At 29.9% G+C, this 19357-nt stretch overlaps 3 protein-coding genes across 5 annotated transcripts; 2 read left to right on the top strand and 1 right to left on the bottom strand.

The window, feature by feature from the left end:
- The first annotated feature begins 719 nt into the window (after nucleotides 1-719).
- LOC111289974 (Ribonuclease P protein subunit P38-like protein) lies at nucleotides 720-6838 on the top strand. Of its 3 annotated transcripts, none has more exons than XM_022881347.2 (4): nucleotides 720-1621; nucleotides 3241-3296; nucleotides 3391-3583; nucleotides 6340-6838. In XM_022881347.2, exons 1-4 carry the CDS (start codon nucleotides 1022-1024, stop codon nucleotides 6688-6690), a joined length of 1200 nt encoding a protein of 399 aa, XP_022737082.2. In that variant the 5' UTR covers nucleotides 720-1021; the 3' UTR covers nucleotides 6691-6838. The 3 variants fall into 3 exon arrangements, with proteins under 3 accessions (XP_022737082.2, XP_022737083.2, XP_022737081.2); XM_022881348.2 differs by having other exon boundaries at nucleotides 723-1621; nucleotides 3394-3583; nucleotides 6337-6838; XM_022881346.2 differs by having other exon boundaries at nucleotides 726-1621; nucleotides 6337-6838.
- A 405-nt stretch (nucleotides 6839-7243) lies between these two features.
- LOC111289976 (ubiquinol oxidase 2, mitochondrial-like) lies at nucleotides 7244-9744 on the bottom strand. The gene is made up of 4 exons (XM_022881349.2): nucleotides 9315-9744; nucleotides 9005-9133; nucleotides 7553-8041; nucleotides 7244-7448 (listed from the first exon to the last, which is right to left on the bottom strand). The coding sequence occupies exons 1-4, from the start codon at nucleotides 9582-9584 to the stop codon at nucleotides 7389-7391; spliced, it is 948 nt and encodes a 315-aa protein (XP_022737084.1). The 5' UTR covers nucleotides 9585-9744; the 3' UTR covers nucleotides 7244-7388.
- Nucleotides 9745-13065: 3321 nt separating this feature from the next.
- DUR3 (urea-proton symporter DEGRADATION OF UREA 3 (DUR3)) lies at nucleotides 13066-19324 on the top strand. The gene is made up of 9 exons (XM_022881220.2): nucleotides 13066-13361; nucleotides 15971-16078; nucleotides 16158-16253; nucleotides 16331-16413; nucleotides 16537-16757; nucleotides 16846-17108; nucleotides 17196-17434; nucleotides 17765-18414; nucleotides 18849-19324. Exons 1-9 carry the CDS (start codon nucleotides 13185-13187, stop codon nucleotides 19148-19150), a joined length of 2139 nt encoding a protein of 712 aa, XP_022736955.1. The 5' UTR covers nucleotides 13066-13184; the 3' UTR covers nucleotides 19151-19324.
- The last annotated feature ends 33 nt before the right edge of the window (nucleotides 19325-19357 follow it).

Raw genomic sequence — 19357 nt, forward strand, 5'->3', positions numbered from 1 at the left:
TGAATTTAAACAATTTTTTAATCGAATTTAATTGAGTTTTTCTTCAATTATGGTTCAAATAAGCTGATTATGAAGTTTGTAGTACTAAATAGAGTTAATTTCATAATCGAAAAGACATTTTGTGGCTTATTGGACCCTTACGGCCTTACCTCTAATCATACTTTTAATCTAATTAGAATCTCCCTAGAAGGAAAAAAAAAATCCCACGCCTTTGCCGAATTCCACTGTTGCAAATATGAGAATTCCCAATACCCCTTTTTCCATCCAACGCCTGCGTAGTCGCTTTGTTTTCCTTTTACAGTTTTATCACCAAAGTCTAGCTAATGGCCTTAAGTTTTATGGATCGAGGAAGGCCCCATTGGTTGTTGGCATATTTACTATTTAAAAGGCTTGTACCTTTTTATTATGCTATATTATATATATATATATATATATATTTATAAAAAAAAATTCAAGAAAGATAAATTATTTAATTTTTAAAATTAAAATAAAATATATCATATTAATAATTTAAAATAAATTATTATAAATTATATATTTTAAATAATTTTAACAAGTAACTATCAATAAAATTTAAACTTAAAATTTTTTTATAAAAAAAAATAAAATTTAATTAATTAAATCAATTATTTGTTGATTTTATATTATATATTATTACAAGTTTTATGCACTTTTTTTTTTTCAAAGAAAAGAAAAACTACTAGGCTGTGTCGTAGCGTCCTGTTTTTTCTTAGTTTTTATGGGAAAACTGACACAAAAAGTCCTGTTTTTCCACATAATTAGTATTCCCAGTATTACCATGTTTTCCTCGGAAAAAATCCTCAATTCTTATATAATTTTTCTCAGTTTTTAACCCGTCCAGATTCCGGTCCTGTCCTAGCGTCCTGCTCCTTAAATCCTTCCAAAACTCAAGCCTCTTTCTGTTCTTTTGCACTCTTTGACGCTGCTACCTTAAACAAAGGAGTCGAAGCCTTTTTAACTCTTCCTCTATCTCCGGTGCTTCTCACACATCAGATGACTGATGGCAACATCCGGTGAAGTTGAAGAAAATGAGCAACAAATACAGAGGCAAGAAACCCAGAAGCTGCTTTCTTCATATCTTGGTGTTAGTTTCAGTGTTTTCTTGGCTTACATTCCAGATTGTTCACTCTCTTTGCTGCCAAAGATGAAGACCCAATTGAGAGAACTGACAGCAAGGCTTTCAACGGCTGAGGAGCAGTTGAGGCAAATGAAGTCGAGAAGAAAAGAGGACTCCAAAGCAAACGCCAGAGTGGTAGAGATCTTTGCCAGCCACAGGAACGCGTGGCAAGCGGAGGAGAAGCAGCTTCTGCAGCAAATCGAGGATCAGAGGGCAAGAATCGAGGAGCTGGAGAGAGATACCCATGAATCCAAGCGGAGGATTGAAGAGCTCCAGGACATGATTGGCTTCATCTCTACCACTAAGGCTGTTGCTGAAGAAGAGGAAATGGAGGAGGAATCCGCCGCGGAAGAGACGAGGGAGGACCAAGTAAACTTTAGTGGTGTTGTTAATGTTGGGCACGATGGGAATTTGCCCTTCACTTCCGATTTCTTGGCTTCTGCTTCTTCAGAGTTTTGGGCCGAGAGAGCTAATGTCTGGCAGGTTCGTTAACATTTCTTGTTCTTTTTCTCTGTTTTTTTCTTCGTCACCCAGCAAATGGCAAATACTAGGAAAAAAAATGACAAATTGATTTTTCTTTTGGTGTTGTTGTTCTAACCGGGGACTGTTGAAAGATCTCGTAGCTTTCTCTTTTCTTTTCTTTCTTTTTCTGTTTCTGTGGAAACAACGAGACAAATATTGATGAAAATCCTTTACTCAGTATGAGATAAACTAGAGCATTTCTTACCAACTTTTGTTTTTTGGTACGTTCTCCCACTATTTCCGTATCTCAGAGATTAAATTTTCGCACTATGTATTATATTCTTCTTCAATTTCTGAAAAGAGAAGGCATTGCATTTCTTCATTTTAGTAAAACATGAGAACAATGTATCATGAATCTAAAATCTTTTTCCAAACGCCTACCCTGTAACCACTTGGCGATTTGTTAACTCCGCTTTGGATAGTAGTTAACTTCTGTTCTGCCTTAGACTACTTTATAAATTTCCTCTTTATTGGCTATATCATATATTTGACAGCTGGAGCCTTCCTTATGCCTCCGGAAGCTTTCGCTTAAAGATGAGAATGGAAAATTAACTTCATCTCGCTCTCTCAAAAAAATGTACTTGCTCATGCATCTTCATCAACGAAACTGATTTAATTAGAAGCCATTCCAAAGATTTAGTTTGCATTGAAGTTTGACTTGAGTTGTGTATCAGTATCATATATTGTTAATATTCCGTCCAATGGGTGCAAAAAAACCATCCCTCATTATCTGATTCTTTATTCCTTTTCATGATATGTTGGTTTGGTGCCCACTCAAAAAGCAGCTTTTAGTTTCTGATTCGGCACTTCATTGGAGCATATGTCTGGACCACCCTTATCTAAGGCATGACAACTCTATCATAGCCAAAACAATTTCCTATAAAAGTCAAACGGTTTCTCATTGCTTGCAACTAAAGCATTAAGCAGCTTCAAGAAGCATGAACTAAAGTTTTGAAGCATGTCACATCCTTAAAAATGTGTAATTCTACATTTTTTTGTAGGCTTAGCAAACAACCTCAGGTCAATCAACTATGGTTCTTATCATGCAGAAATATGAATCATAGTATAGTTTAAAACCAAGACATACTAAACTAGGATCTGAAGGGTAGGCAATCTCTAGCATGTTATTTATTACCATCTGAAGATATTAGATCTCTGTCTCTTCTTCATTTTATTGGCTTTTTTTTTATTTCCTTTATTTAGATGGATTTGATCACTACTTCTTTTAGAACTTGCTATGAGCAATCTTGTTTTCATTCTGGTGTTATTGGCGCTTGTCTGGTGGGAGAGAATAAATGAGAGATAAGAATGTGAATGTGAAATTTAATGCCTTTTGTGAAAAATAGTTTAATGTTGCCATCTTTCATCACATTGTTAAGTATTCTCTTATCTGTTTAAACATTTTAAAAAAATCTTAAGCATGACAGATGGTGAGGATTTGTCAATTTGTATTTAGATTTTGGAAGTTCGAGGATTCATGAGCCATTTTATTTGCCCTTATTTGCTTCTTCCAGGATAATTTGCTATGTGATTTGTTTCTGTGACTGTTAAAGTTCACTGCTGAGTGTTTATCCTTGCAGGATGTACAGTATGAATCTCTTGAATCTTTGTATCACATGAAGCATTTTGTTGCAAGGTACAGTATAACATTCTAGATATTGGTTCTTCATGAAATATGTCCATATGAAATGCTGTAGCTGATGAAGGAGTAATATACGTTTTCTGTTCAGAAGGGAATCACCTTGGAAGGTAGATGGTGAATCAACTGGAGTTTCCTCTAAACTAAAGCTGCTTGAACAGGAATTATTGAATTTGGAAATTATTGGCAAAAGTGATTTATCAAGGGTACCTTCATTAATGAGGAAGCAGGCCAAGAGATATCAAGCTCTTACATCAAAGATTGATGATCTCTGCAGAAGAATGGTAAGACATATCTGCCTTAGATTGTCCTTTTCTGCGGTACTTTTTCCTGCACATCATATTTACTAGTGAATCTTGGGTTTTTAAGAACCATATTTATACCACATCAAGTTTTAAATTGAAACTAAAATGTATGTAATCAGATTTTTGCTCTTTTTACTTTTGTGCTTTGCTAATGGGGGGTAAAAAACACTAGAAGAATGCAGGATTCTGTGATGAACTCAATGATTCATTACCAATTGGGACTTGGGTACCTAGGTTCTGGAAAATAACAGAGGCATTCTATAAATTTTAAAAAGAAAATGTTATCCTGAACATTTGCTAAGGGCAAACCTCCAGGATGCGGATGTAATATACCTAAATGAAAAATATCCTATAAAAAAATCCTAGAAATATTAGGTTCCATTTATTTTGCAGAAATTTAACTTTCTATTTGTGTAGATATTTGTTTAACAGAAAATTATCTAAAAAAAAATTTATTGGTCAACTGAAAATGAGTTCATTTGTTTTAGAAATGTCTTCCTCTTTTGAAAATGGGAGACAATTTCTAGAAAAAGCTATTCAAGAGCAGGGTTACTCGCCAAACTCGTAGGCTTAATTCAACTTGAGTTAGACCTTGATTGTGATTTTTTAGACTTGAACTTAACATTACTCAATCTAAAATGTTTATATATTAATAAAAATATATTTATTTAATTTTAATTTTAAATATATTTTTTTATTATTAAACAATTTTTTAATATTTTAATAATAAACAATAAATATTAATATAATAAATAATACTTTATTATTTAATAATGAATATTTAATATACCAATATTATTATTCCAATGTTATTGTTATAATAATTTTTTAATATTGTTAGTAATTTTAATCATTTCTTAATATTTTTAAATTTAAAATTTATAGTACTTTTAATATATTAATATTTTAATAATAAATCTATTAATTTAAAATTTAATGAAAAATGTTTTTATATTAATATTTTAATTATAAATATAAATTAATAATATTTTATGATTTAATAATAAATATTTGTAATTTCATATTACTATTTTAATAGTATAAATGTTTTAATGCATTTATAATAAATATTACTATTTTTAACATTTTATATTAAGAAAAATAATGTTTTAATAATAATAGATTATTTAAAATATTAATATAGAATATTTTCAAGTATTTAATATTAAATATTATTATTAAAATATTTCTATTTAAAATATTAATACTAAATTTTTAATATTTTTAATATTTCAATAATAAATATTTTCTATATTATAAAATAAGTAATTTTCAATATTTTAACAATAAATATTTTAATATTCTAATAGTTATGCCAATATTGTTATTTGAAAGAATAAGTAGATTTTCTAAAAATCAATCGAATAACAAAAAATATTTTTCATTTAGTTATCCGAATAGCAAAAAATTTTTACTTTTTTAAAAAATGTCAACATTTTTTAAAATATATTTTATGAAGGCTAATTTTCCCGAAACAAGTGAAGCTTTATTATTTGTCTTTGAAATTCAGTTTGAGAACAAAATTGTCAATTGTAATGGATCAAGGCATATGATTCATCACTCCTTTCACGTATTCTTTTGGCCAAACAAAATTTCTTAACTGTGTTAGTTGTGTCAATGGGGGAATCGTGAATTGAAGCGATCCCCTTAGCATTATGAAAGGTAAATCTTTTTTGGTTATGTTTGATGTATAGGATAATAGAGAAGATAGAATAATAATCATCTTATATAATATTTGGTTTATATATAAAGAAAGAAATAGGGTTGTAAGGAGAATTAACCATTCTTTTAGCATAAGATAATTCAATCCTTTCAAAGTCTAGAGAATTATTTTTAGCCCGTGAGATTGAACTTATATTTCTTATTTTACATTTAAAAATTATATCAATAATTTTAATTGTATACATTTTTAAAAAAAAATATTTTTTACTAATAAATAAAATTATTTTATTTTAATCATTGCATATATTAAATATAAGATAAAATAATCGTATTTAATTTAATCTTATTTATAATATAATTTTACTTATTCTATTATAATTTTATTAACCAAATAAACCCTTTGTGTTATAGAAGTTTTGTTGTTTACTTGGTGAACTTTGGTCTCTTTACTAGCTCAATTCAACGGGTTTGGTCCTTTTACTTCAATTAATGAATTTAATTCTTACACTTTTGATAAAAATTGGTTCAAGTACAGTTAATATTAATATTAAAATTGTCTTTAACTTGGATAATGACTCATTTTGGTGATGATTTGGCATTCTGCAGCGGATTAATTTTATAGCTGTGGCAATCATGTCATCAACCAAAATGCCAACTGCCATGAATTTAACTTCAGTATTTTAACGTTGTTATTAATTTATTTTTAAATCAACTTAATAAAAGTAGGGATTAAATTCATTAAAAATTGAGATAAAATGACAAAATTATTAAACTGAGATATTAGAGAATCCTATTTTAGACTTAGACCCTGTACATGATCTATATAGGGAATGACACTGTTGTATCCGATTGAGCCTAAACTTGGAATGACACTATTGAAGGTTGTGTGGAAACTGTTTTGACGTATTGATTTGTATCATGTATTATCAGTTGGAGAATAAAATTTCTCTTTTTCTCTCTCATGCACATGGTCATTTTTACCCTAATTATATTTGTACACCGTGATGATAGCAGAAATAGATCCATCCATCCTTTGGTCTTTGGCTTAAATCTTTTTCCTAATATTACAGCAGGCTAGTGATCACTCTGAACCCACACTCAATTTAGAGTTTCGAACTCGGAAACAGACTGAGTATTTGCTGGAAGCATTTCGACTTCAGCAGCGTGCATCTGAAACTGGACAAAAGCTAATGGATTTACAAACTGAGATTGGGAAGAGTTACTACAGGGATGATCTTGGAAGCCCGGCCAAACTCGCAACAAAACGATCCATGGATTCCATTAGAAACAACTTACAGGAAGTACAAAGAAACTTGGAGATATGGTTGGCCAGAATTATAGGTGATCTTGAAGGAATTCTGGCCAGAGATGGCTCTTCTCGTGTTAGGGAGTACTGCATTTCTGGATATCCTTTCCTTCAATAGAATCTTCAAACTGCTACCGAAAATATATATTCATAGAACAAAATATCCACTCTTAGAAATATATGTTGATCAGGTTATAAAATAGTTGTTAGATACTTGCGAGGATGAAATACGACTCAGTTCATGGTAGCACATCTACCTTTTTGAATATGGCAGCCTCATGATTTACTGTCGTTGAAAGAAAAAGTTAAAACTTATCATCCACGAATAATGGTAAAATCTCGATCAGATACAGCCATGCACATAATTACCTCGTGTTTGTGTTTGTTTTTCTTGGATGCTAAAGTTCTGCTCCTAGAACAGCTATTTTGAGAAAGACTTCCACAGGAATCTCTTAATTAGAAACTAGGTATAAGAGTAGTGGATGGTATTGATTTTAAGACTCCAATTTTATTAACTAGGTGAATTTTTTTTTCATGCACTTTGGGGGATGGACTGTTGTATGCCCTTTTCCTGCATGTACAGTAAGTAATAGATTGTTATGGTCAAGTATATTATATATGGTCATGTGCAAAATCCTTTACCTAAAATGATAAAATTATTCCCCATCAAATCACACTAAAAAAAAATTTCCCCTATATAAGTAGATATTACATCCCAATTTGACGGAAGAAAGGTAGTAGGAATGTAATTATTGATTGCAAGAGAAAACAAATTATTTATTGAAGTTGAAAGGCAGATTGCCGGTTTGTAAGATTTCAGTGATAACCAAGCGGAGCAGGAGCTTCCCTCAGCTGGCGTCCCTGATAATGTATATCCTGCAAGTTGATCAAGACAACAATTGGTTTTTTAGTACGCATTAGCTAGAGAAGGGAGGAAAAGTGAAACGTGAGAAAAAACAGGACTAGTAAATAATCTTTACTGATGCAAAGTGGTTAACATCGCGGTGATGTGCCTCATCTGCCCTCACAACCATAACAACATCTCGCAGAGTGGAGTCGGGGGACAAGCGCCAATAATCAATAGCAATGGCTGGAGCACGGACATTCTCTATGCTACCATTGTCCAACTCCTTGATGAACTCAGTGTAAGAGTGTATTGCTTCCTCCTCAAGGTATCCCACCATTCGGTGGGCAAATTTGGGTGAAATAATATATCCCAAGAAGTAAGCATTGAAAAAAACACCTTGGACAGCAAATACAAGGGCACGCTCATACCATCTAGGCTTGGCCACCTCCATAAATGTCATCAAGTGCATACGTTCATTCTCAGCCTCTTCCAACAGTGCTTTGATCCAACCTCCACTGTGCTCAAATCTCCTCAACGACTTGCAGTGCAGCAGCATTCCTCCCACCATCCCAGGCACCGCTGCCACAGTCTCTAGCATCATTGCTCGGCAACCATATCTCCGCTGTCACATGTTATACCAACCAAATATATACTAAACTGGCCTTTGAAACTGGACATAACGAGTTAGAATAGCAATAAAAGGAAGATATTTTCATTTATTAACGATGTTCATGCTTAGATTGTTTGAAATAACAATAATAAAAGTATTTTAAATACGCTTGTTTTTATTTATTTATTTAGCCAAGTCTTTATCATACAAGCTTTTTTTTTTTCTTTTTTATCCCCCGATCAATTTAGTATTTGTGAAAGAATAACATATAATTCCTACAAATGATATTAATGCTTTCTCTCATCCTCTGCACTATTAATTTAGATATCTATAATTCTTAACTAGCAATTGTTAAACAATCAAAAGAAAGTACATAAAATATATTAATAATATTAAAAGGATTTTAAATGCAACATGTAAAAACAAAATTCACAATTATAAATATGTTAATATGTAAATATATGTATAACAAAATAAATATATTAAACATGTAAAAATTTTAACTAAATCCTTTTTTTTAACCAAACATTTTTTTCTTATTATATATTACATGTTCATTTTCTTTCAAATTTGTTTTATGTCAAAAAATTGTTACATGTTTAATATATTAATTTTATTATACATATTTACATATTAATTTATTTATAATTATGAATTTTTTTTTTATATATTACACCTAAAAAAATTTTATATATTATTAATATATTGTATATTTCAAAAAATTAAACATTTTATGTAAATATTTAAGTATATTAATTTTTTAAAAATATAATAATCTTTTAATGAAATTTTTAACGAAATAATTAAAAAATAACTGATAGAATAACTTTATTATCCTATTAATTAAAAAATTTAAAACGGAATGTCCATTCTAACTAATGAACCTTAAGTGAAATTATGCCTAAAACTTACCGATCAATTTAGAATTTCCCCATTAAACAATCAAAAGAAACGACAGAGCTAGATGAAAAGTACCTGAAAGAGCAAATCTGTGGGCCATCTAAGAGTTTTGACAGTCCAATAAGCCATTTTGTCCAGCAAAGTCACTGGCGCATGATGCTTCTTCAGATCTATGGACAAGTCTGCCTTGTATGCTTCCCACGGCTGGAAAATTGAAAACAAAAATAAACACACACACGCACACACACATATATATATATATATATATATATATAGATAAAGCAGAAAACAAAAAAAAAAAAAAAGCGACTGCCTGGTGATCAGGTTCCACGAACAAGATCAGTTTATAGAGTCAAAAAAATTATCAAACGAACAAATTTTGTACCCTAAAGCATGTCCACTTCCATTCGGCGCCACCCTCTTTGGTCACCTTAGTTGGCTCCAGGCCCCAATAACTGTTGATCCCCTTCTCATTCTTGGTGGGGCCGCCTCCCACTGCTTGCTTTTCTTCCTGTTCCTTGTCACCAAGGGCCAAAGTGCTTTTGCACCGTACGTTCTCGTTTATAAGGGTCCATGTTGTTGCTGTGGACAAGTAGCGTGGGCCGACCTTGAACATGGAGCTGACTAACCTATTGCCGCCACGAGTCATCATCATCCTCAAGAATTCAGGGTAAAGGTTTCTTCTCCTCCTCAAGGTTTCCTTCTTAGTTTGTATATATTTTTGGTTACGTTTCTGGCCAGGGTGGTTAATTTATAGGGTTTAAAAAGGGTTTTTAACTTTTTAGTGATTAGGGTTTATTAATTAATTATTACAACTGCTACTAGTCGTTTCTTAAAGAAAGTTTTACAAATCCTTTGCATTACAGACGTCCGAATATATACGTTATGGGGACATTATAGGCAATGAAAATATAAGATAGTTGTATTTGAAAATTAAAGGAAATTAATAATGGTGTTTCTTGGGGACCAAGTCCATTACCATAACTGGAGTTGCGTAACGTGATAGAATTTTGTTCTTTTAGGAGAGATCAAAGGTTGTTGATTTTTTTTTTTTTAATGAAATCAAGGTTGTTAACACAACGTTTCGATTTTCATTTAAAATGATATATATCAATGTCATTGTGATCATACTGTTTCAAATTTACGGACATTATATATATTTTGTTTATAAAATATATAAATATATAAAATACATTTTTATTGCATACATTTATATGTTCATATATAAATAATAAATTTAAAAAGTTATTAATATTTAACGTTTAAAAGTTTTCAAATCTCAAATAAATATAAAATATAAAAAAATATATAATAAGATATTTTTAAACAAGTTTAATAACCTAATTTACAGAACATATATTATTTTAAATGAAATTGTGAAAAAAAATAAATATGATCCTTAGAGAGTCAGAACTAGAAATTAATTAAAAGAATCAAATAATTGAAATTAAAAATAAAAAGACAAAATCTTATATAGATTGGTATGGATTCAAATTATAATATATTGTAATCAATACAGACCCATAAAAAAAATACATAATTTTATATGTAACAAATGATTTTGAAGTAAACCGATACCTATCCATATTATAAATTTTACTCCTATATTCCATACAGGAGCTTGCAACCATTGCATCATATGGCGCTTTCCCAACCCTCTCTTTTTTTTTTAATATTTTTTCTCAAAATTTGTAAAATATTTAATAAATATTTTTTAAAAATTTTAATTTTTAAGGTACGATCCACTTTATACCAATTTTTTTTTACTATTTTTCCCTTTTATAATTTAATAAATATTTTTATAATTTTATTTTTTTATTTTATATATTTCTCAATATTTTAATATTGAATAAATATTTTTGAATGATTTAAATTATTTAAATGTGGGATTCATTTTGTACCAAACTTTGGTCTTTTTTTACCATTTGTTTTTTATTTCTTTAATTAATAAATAATTCTTAAGATTTCAATTTTATTTTTTAAAGATATACTTGACACCGACAGTACACGTGTTTTTTTTTATTTTCTTTTTTATATATATTAATAAATGTTTTTTAAGATTTTACCTTTATAACAACTTAAATTGATGAAATTAATTGTTAAATTATACAAATAATCCATATATTAATATAAAATTTAAAATTTAGTCTCTCTAAAATAATTATATAAAAATCTTGTCTCGTACAAATTGGAATTAATAATATTTATCTAATTACTAATAAAAAAAATTTTTTACTTTTAAAAAAATCAAATTTTAATTTTTTAAAAAATTAATATTTTGAATTTTTTATAAGTTTTTTCATATTGTTAAAATCTTAAAAATATTTTTTTAAAATTTTTAAAAATCATATTTTTGAATTTTTATAAAATAAGATTTTATTTTTAAAAAAATTAATATTCCATTTTTATATAAATTTTATAGAATTTCTAAATATTAATTTTTTTTTCAATATTTAATTTTTAAAATAAAATTCATTTTTGAGCTTTTATATTTTTTTGATGCTAACATTTTATTTAATAAAAATATTTAATTTTTTTGTTTTTTATTTTTTGGAATTTTTATAAATTTTTCTATATTTTTAAAAATTTAAAATTTTAATTTTTTAATATTTAAATGAATGAATAAATAAATTATAAAGAAGACATATGTCTCTAGAATTTATTCTGTTTTAATATATTTAATGTGAAAAAGCACAAAAATCTAAAGTAAAACAGACTAATAACTAAACAAGAAGAGTTTTTTATTTTGATTTATTCTTCACTTAATAACACAAAAAATGTGTAAACAATTTTTAAAATTTATAAAATCTTAATAAAAGCAAAAAATTTTAAAAAATATATAAAAATTTTATAAAAAAAACATAAAAATTAAAAACTATAGAAAATTTTAAAAAACTGCAAAAATTAAAAAATATATTGAAATTAAATATTTTGTTTAAATAAAATGTTAAAACTTTAAAAATACAAAAGCTTTCAAAAAATTAAGATTTTAAATTTAATATTTTTACAAATCTAGACAATTTATAAAAAAATTTAAAAAACTGATTTTTTAAAAATAAAATCATATTTAAAAAAATAAAAACATGATTTTTACAAAATTAAAATGATTTTAAAATATTAAATTTAGTGTTTTTAAATATGATATAATTCTAAAAAATTTAAAATATTGATTTTATAAAAATTAAAATATGATTTTAAAAAAAGTAAAATAATATATTTTTATTAATAATTGAATCAATATTATCAAATTCAACTTAAACGAGGTGAAGATTTACAAAAAGCTATATTAAAAATACTAAAGTTCAAATTTTACGTGAGTACTAAAATCATTTATGATGATTAATTTTATTTATCCAAATTAGTATATTAATAAAGTCAATAATGACATCATAAAGTCAATGGCTATATTAACATATTTAACAGTAAAAATTTAATAAAATTAGTGATTAAATTAAATTTATCAAAGTAAAATATTATAAAGATTAAATTTATTTGAATTACAATATACTAATTAAATTTCAAATTTTGATAAAATAAAAGTGTCAAGCTAAACACTCTCAATTTTGTAAAAAATAAGTAACGATTATGTGATAAAGATTTTTTATATAATTTAACGTATATGAAAATGACATGAATAGAAAATTACTTCAAAGATTTTTAATTTTTTATTGATTTAAAGTAACAATTAGATGGCTTAATCAATTAATAAATTCGAATAGAGAATAAAAGTGTCCAATGTGGTTAAAGAACGATTACAATAGAGCAAAGAATACAGGGCAAGTAATATTTAGAACTTATAAATTTGAAAATATAAAAATATTTTCAATATAACATGTGATTTACCTTTGGAACAAATAAATTGTTATCTCGAGATTTCAACTATATATATATATAGGGGTGAAAATCCGGATATAAATTTTAATTTAAAATATATGTAAAAAATTAATATTTTTTGTTATATGAGCAAAAATTTATTCATATATATATATATTTTAAATTAAAATTTATGTCGGGATTTTCAAAATAACATATTTTTTTTGTTTTTCTAATCAAAGAGAAAGTTTTAGTTTGACTTTGGCAGCCGCACGGAACAAGAAACCGGAGGGGCCTATTGTGTTTTGGACTTTCTGTACGGGTAAAGACGTGACGATGATATTGATATCTAATAGAAGAAAAGAGTGCCGGTAGCTGTGAGGAGATGAAAGGAAAACTGGATATTAATTGGGCGTTGGGCATTTGACAAAGCACAGAGAGTATGAGCTCAAAGTGTCCTCCGTTTGACTTCTCTGGCAAGTACTACCATGTCCATGAGGGTTTAGGGTGTGTGAGGCAGAGCAGTTTCTTTAAGGGCAAAGCAGTTCTTAATCAAGGCATTGGCTATTCCGTTATTCTTGGCTTCGGCGCCTTCTTCGCTATCTTTACTTCCTTCCTGGTAATTCCTGCTTAGTTTCTACATGCCCTGCCCTGATTGCAGTTGAAATATGAAACACTCTCCCCTTTACTCACTTGCTCTTGTACATATCTTACTTTTGCACATATCTCTTGTATTCCTATTAATCAGAGCAGTGCATGAATGCTTAACTTTTAACATCATCGTCGTTGTTTCCCTTTAGGCAAATTACCTGCTAAACTGTCTATGTTTTTAATTTTGCAGTTTAGTATTATTCTCTCTTCTCCTGTTTTTCTATATCCCCTTTCTTTTATTTTCCTTTCTTTTCATTCTTTCACTTTCCAGTAAACGCTAGCCAAAATTGCAGAGACAGAGCGTGATAGGAACCAGAGGGGCCTTGGCCCCCAACATTATCCATTGAAATTGTATAAATTAAATTTGTTAATTTTATTTTTTTGGTTTTATTATTTAATCTTATGCATTGCAATTCAATAGATGTTCAAATCACATTAATATTTATTCATTTATTATATTTAATAATCATTAATTATAAATTCTTAAAATTAAGAGGTTGAGATTTGTCATAAATTTTAAATCACAATCACGTGAATTTAACAAAAGTTAAATTAATTTTTCTAGTTTTCTCAATAAAACTCTATTTCCAATCAAGTATCAAATGTGTGTTTCCTTTCTTTCTTTTTTTTTTTTTTTAAATCTTTTTGGTACAAGAGACGGAAACCTAAGAGATTTGGGGAAAAAGAAATTGCAAGTTTTAAGAATTGAACTCTAACATGGTAGGAATCCATCTCCTGAAAAGTTAGGCAAACCATTTGGATTAAGCCCCACGATCCCTTTTCTTTTTAGCTTATTTGAACTTTTCCTCTCCATATCACTTTTTACTTTTATTCTTACTTTAAATCTCTATGTTGGTGTAATTTTTTTCAACAAAAAATCATATTTGATTTACTTTAACAAAAAAATAACAAAACACCATAATTTTTAATCTCAAAATTTTATTGTATTCTTTTAAAAAATACATTTTTTCTTGTTTTGATAAAATATTTAATAATTGGTTTATTCGTACATATTTTTATTTCAATTTTTAATTTCCAAATATATAAAAAAAAATACAAAATACTTTATTTTACTTTTTTTAAAAGAAATATTTTATCATATTTACTAATAGATATGAAAATAATATAGTAATAAAATATGACGAGTTATAAAATTATAAAACAAAAATATTATTGTGATAACATTGTACTTTTAACAATAATAAGATTTATAATTAAAGGTAGAATTACTAATTACACATTCTATCATGATTTATAAAAATTTTGTTATTTATTTGGAAATTAAAAATTGAAATAAAAATATGTACGAATAAACCAATTATTAAAAATTTTATCAAAACAAAAAAAAATGTATTTTTTAAAAGAATATGATAGAATGTGTAATTAGTAATTCTACCTTTAATTATAAATCTTATTATTGTTAAAAGTACAATGTTATCACAATAATATTTTTGTTTTATAATTTTATAACTTGTCATTTTTTATTAGTAAATTATTTTCATATATATTAGTAAATATGATAAAAATATTTCTTTAAAAAAAAATAAAATAAAGCATTTTGTATATTATTACTTGACCCCTCCAAAACTAAATGTAACGTCAACATCCGCCACTGCAAAATTGTGAAGCTAGACTAGGACTCCATGCAAGCTTCTATTCCTCTATAAAAGACTACAAACAATTATTTCAGAATCTATGAGCAGATCTGGTAATCAGATAATTCGACAGCACCTATTTCTATACTTCATACAAGAAACTTAAGTTGACATGCGATTGGATTTGCAGATCTCTACTCATCAGATTAGGGGAAACTATATGAAATATGTTCACCATAATATGGAGTAGCACTGCCGCTGCTCTTAAATTTTCCAAAAGAAATTGCTTGCTACCAATTGAGTTGCTATAGGTTGTGATTCTGTCTAGCGCTTTTCTAGCAGCTAATGACACTGTTGCTCATGCACATAACCTTCTCCATGAAGCGACCAGTTTGAGGTGACTTAAATCATTAACAATTCACAACCTTTCTGAATGTCACACATGATGATTCATATGGATGTCTAGATGTTGATCTTTTATGGTAATTTTCCTATGATTTTTCGACCAGGTTTCTTGTTCTTCTCCTTAAGCCTCTTTCCAGATTTCTTGTTATAATTCGTTTAAAATCCAAAATGCTTTCAAAATCAAATGTGATCACCTTTGAAAAGTATTTCTAGTTAGTTAAGCTTCTTTTGTGCTATAAGTTGGTACATTAGTTGCCACTGCTCAATTTAAAACATGAAGATGCTTTGCACTAGTACAATACCAAATTCATTTGCATCTGCATTATGCAATTTTGGCGTTACTGTCAAGTATCAGTAGCATTTGAAACTTATTTACAAGGCATTAGGATTTTAGATCACACTAATAAAAGCGGAAAATTTTCAGGACATAGAAAAGCTGCAAAGCTTTACTAATTACCAATAGCATAGGTCTAACCGGGAAAGTAGATGCAGATTTACTAGGCACATTACTTCCTGGACATCTCCATATCTTGCACGCGGTTTTTACTTTGTTCTTATGCTATAATGACATGTTTAGGTGTGGTTAGAGAAGCGATACGTTGGATCACCCCACACATCCGAATGGTTCAACACAGCAGGCAGGAATGTTAAAACAGGGCTTATTGCCAGTGTGATTGTATCGCAGGTAACATATCCATGTTGTCTGCAAAGTGGGATAGACAATTTTTTCAGCTTACCCTGTTCCTAATGCATATCCTCTGCAGTGGACGTGGGCTGCTACCATTTTGCAAAGTTCCAATGTTGCTTGGCAGTATGGAATTAGCGGGCCTTTTTGGTATGCTAGCGGTGCTACTATCCAGGCAAGTTCATAATTATTTTAGAAACAACTATTAACTTGTCTATACGGTAACCGTTTCTTATTCATGCTAATTAACAGGTACTGTTGTTTGGTGTCATGGCTATAGAGATCAAACGAAAGGCTCCCCATGCTCATACTGTTTGCGAGATTGTAAAGGCTCGGTAAGCACAATGGTCATGACACCAATACGAAATGTGTGTTATTTATCCGTTACTTTTTTTCTTTTTTCTTTTTTTTTTTGTAAATGCTTGTCTTGTTTGTCTGTCTTCTTTTACGTGCCTCAGCTGGGGAAAAGCGGCACATATTGTCTTCCTTGCTTTCTGCCTTCTGACAAATATCATTGTCACGGCAATGTTGCTCCTTGGTGGTTCTGCTGTGGTGAATGCACTTACGGGGGTGAACATATATGCTGCTAGCTTCTTGATACCACTTGGGGTAATTGTCTATACATTAGCAGGAGGACTAAAAGCAACCTTTTTGGCGAGCTATATACATTCTGTCATTGGTATGCTCTCATTTATTTCATTAAACAGTCTTTTATGCATATACTGTCTTAAGTCTGACCTTTATTTTTGTTATTTGATCGGTTCTAGTGCATGTGGCTTTAGTTATCTTCGTATACCTAGTTTATACTGCTAGTAACAAGCTTGGTAGCCCCAGCGTCGTACACAACCGCCTGCAGGAAATCGCCAGCAAGTTAAGAATATGTCACGAGCCGATTTCCCACAATGGACAATCTTGTGGTCCCATCGGTGGGAACTATGAGGGCTCTTATCTAACAATGCTAAGTTCAGGCGGTCTGATTTTTGGGATTATAAACATTGTCGGTAATTTTGGCACTGTTTTTGTTGACAATGTAAGCTTCACTAGTAATTACAAAATCAGAAATTTTCAATCACATTTGTCAGATATAGCTTGTAATATTTGATTGGGAAATTTTTAGGGATATTGGGTGAGTGCCATTGCTGCTCGACCTTCATCAACTCATAAAGGCTATTTGTTGGGAGGGCTTGTGTGGTTTGCGGTGCCATTCTCTTTGGCAACATCATTGGGTCTTGGAGCCCTTGCACTTGATCTACCATTAACAGTGGATGAGGCAAGCCATGGATTGGTTCCTCCTGCTACTGCTATAGCTTTGATGGGAAAAGGAGGATCTATACTTCTCCTTACGATGCTATTTATGTAAGCTACATTCTGTGTTCTTCACTACCTTTGTCTTTGTTTTTTCTTCTGGAACTTCTAACTTAGAAAATGAAAAAAAAAAAAAAAAGGAAAAGAAAATTACAAGTTGATTGTTACCTTTCTTGTAACTTACTTTACTGGGCTAAACCTCAATGTGCCATTCCCAAATAATCCACTTGTGCAAAAATGTTCTTTAAGCAAAATTGATGGATTTTGAAGAAAGTTGTTTTAACTTTCAAATCGTTTGTTTATCTTTTTCATTTTTGAGACATCCCTTCCCTTTCTTTCTGTTTCAAAATGTGAAAGTTGTGTTACATTGATCATGAACAGGGCTGTGACATCTGCTGGTTCCTCTGAGTTAATTGCGGTTTCATCATTGTGCACATATGATATCTACCGTACTTACGTAAATCCAAATGCCAGCGGGAAAAAAATCCTTAGCATGTCCAGGGCCGTTGTCCTAGGATTTGGATGTTTCATGGGATTGTTTGCGGTAACATTAAACAAGGCTGGAGTTTCTTTGGGTTGGATGTATCTTGCCATGGGAGTGTTTATTGGCTCAGCTGTTCTCCCAATTGCTTTTATGCTCCTTTGGAGAAAAGCTAACGCCATTGGTGCAATTCTAGGAACAATTGTTGGTTGCATTTTTGGCATTGTCACTTGGTTGTCAGTCGCAAGCATAGAATATGGCCAAGTAAATCTTGACACAACTGGTCGAAATGCACCAATGCTTGCTGGAAACCTAGTCTCCATACTTACAGGTGGAGCCATTCATGCTGTCTGCAGTCTTTTGTGGCCTCAAAACTATAACTGGGACACCACTAGGCAGATAACAATTGTTGAAAAGGAAAAGAATGATTTGCCGGCAGAAGAGTTCAAAGAGGAAAAACTAAGAAAAGCCAAATCATGGATAGTGAAATGGGGTGTTGGTTTTACCATCGTCATCGTCATATTGTGGCCTCTACTTACGCTTCCGGCAGGTAAATTATATTTGTAGGCATTTCTAAGTAGCAGAAGATGCGAATTTATTGACGGTAATTAGAATTGCTCTTTGAACCAAAGAGCAAATAGAATATATGTTGCAGTGAACCTTTTGGCTTTTGCTTTCTCGGGCTCGAATTATTATGTTATCTAGTCAGATTATGACTCTGCTAATACGTGAAGATATATATTAGGAACATATGATCCCATGGATTTGACGGAGAATAAATAGCAAGCCAAAATACTGAAAAAAATAGCTTAGAATTTTATTATTATTATTATTTATAAAAGCTTAGGAATTTTGAATTTCCTTACTTCTAATATGGACCAAAACAAGATTTTCTAAATGGAGGAGCCAGTAAAATAATTCTTGTTCAAATTATACTTATATTTGACCACTATTTCTTTTTCCACCTCTTAAAATTTAATGCAGGGGAGTTCAGTGTCGGCTACTTCACCTTCTGGGCCGTTATTGCTATATCATGGGGCACCATTGGATCGGCAGCGATTATTGCTTTACCATTAATTGAAAGCTGGGAGACCATAGAAAATGTTTGTGTTGGCATGTTTACAAATGATAGGCTCATGAGAAAGGTTGAGGAGATGAATTTCAAGCTGAATAGTATTATGCTGGCAATACCTGAAGCAGAGAAAGCGTACTTGCTTGAGAAAGAGAAGACCAGGAAAAAGGAAGCTGATAGGTTTGAGGTTATAGAAGCAACATTAGAGCAATAAGCCCAAGGTGTCTTCAACCTGCTACATTACTGTAAAACTTTGGGTTATACCTTTACAATTTCAATCCTGACTGAGAATCCTGAAATGTATCTCAGAAGGCTTCTTTCCATCTCCAATATGAATTCTTTTGATTTTATTTTCCCTGAAACAAACTCAACCACAGTTTATCACCAATCTGAATTCTGTTCAATCTCCCGTCAATCCACC

Source organism: Durio zibethinus, chromosome 11, assembly GCF_047325235.1.
Source record: "Durio zibethinus cultivar Kanyao isolate XHJ-2024 chromosome 11, ASM4732523v1, whole genome shotgun sequence".
Taxonomy (NCBI): domain Eukaryota; kingdom Viridiplantae; phylum Streptophyta; class Magnoliopsida; order Malvales; family Malvaceae; genus Durio; species Durio zibethinus.

What these genes read in the sequence shown, in the direction of transcription:
- DUR3 (XM_022881220.2), top strand. Translation starts at nt 13,185, where the DNA reads ATGAGCTCAAAGTGTCCTCCGTTTGACTTCTCTGGCAAGTACTACCAT. An exon ending in CTATATACATTCTGTCATTG is followed by an intron (nt 16,758 to 16,845) that starts GTATGCTCTCAT and finishes GATCGGTTCTAG; the next exon opens with TGCATGTGGCTTTAGTTATC. An exon ending in GCACTGTTTTTGTTGACAAT is followed by an intron (nt 17,109 to 17,195) that starts GTAAGCTTCACT and finishes GGAAATTTTTAG; the next exon opens with GGATATTGGGTGAGTGCCAT.
- LOC111289974 (XM_022881346.2), top strand. Translation starts at nt 1,022, where the DNA reads ATGGCAACATCCGGTGAAGTTGAAGAAAATGAGCAACAAATACAGAGG. An exon ending in ATGAAGCATTTTGTTGCAAG is followed by an intron (nt 3,297 to 3,390) that starts GTACAGTATAAC and finishes TTTTCTGTTCAG; the next exon opens with AAGGGAATCACCTTGGAAGG. An exon ending in ATGATCTCTGCAGAAGAATG is followed by an intron (nt 3,584 to 6,336) that starts GTAAGACATATC and finishes CTAATATTACAG; the next exon opens with CAGGCTAGTGATCACTCTGA.
- LOC111289976 (XM_022881349.2), bottom strand. Translation starts at nt 9,584, where the DNA reads ATGATGATGACTCGTGGCGGCAATAGGTTAGTCAGCTCCATGTTCAAG. An exon ending in GGAAGTGGACATGCTTTAGG is followed by an intron (nt 9,134 to 9,314) that starts GTACAAAATTTG and finishes TCAATTTTCCAG; the next exon opens with CCGTGGGAAGCATACAAGGC. An exon ending in ATGTTAACCACTTTGCATCA is followed by an intron (nt 7,449 to 7,552) that starts GTAAAGATTATT and finishes ATCAACTTGCAG; the next exon opens with GATATACATTATCAGGGACG.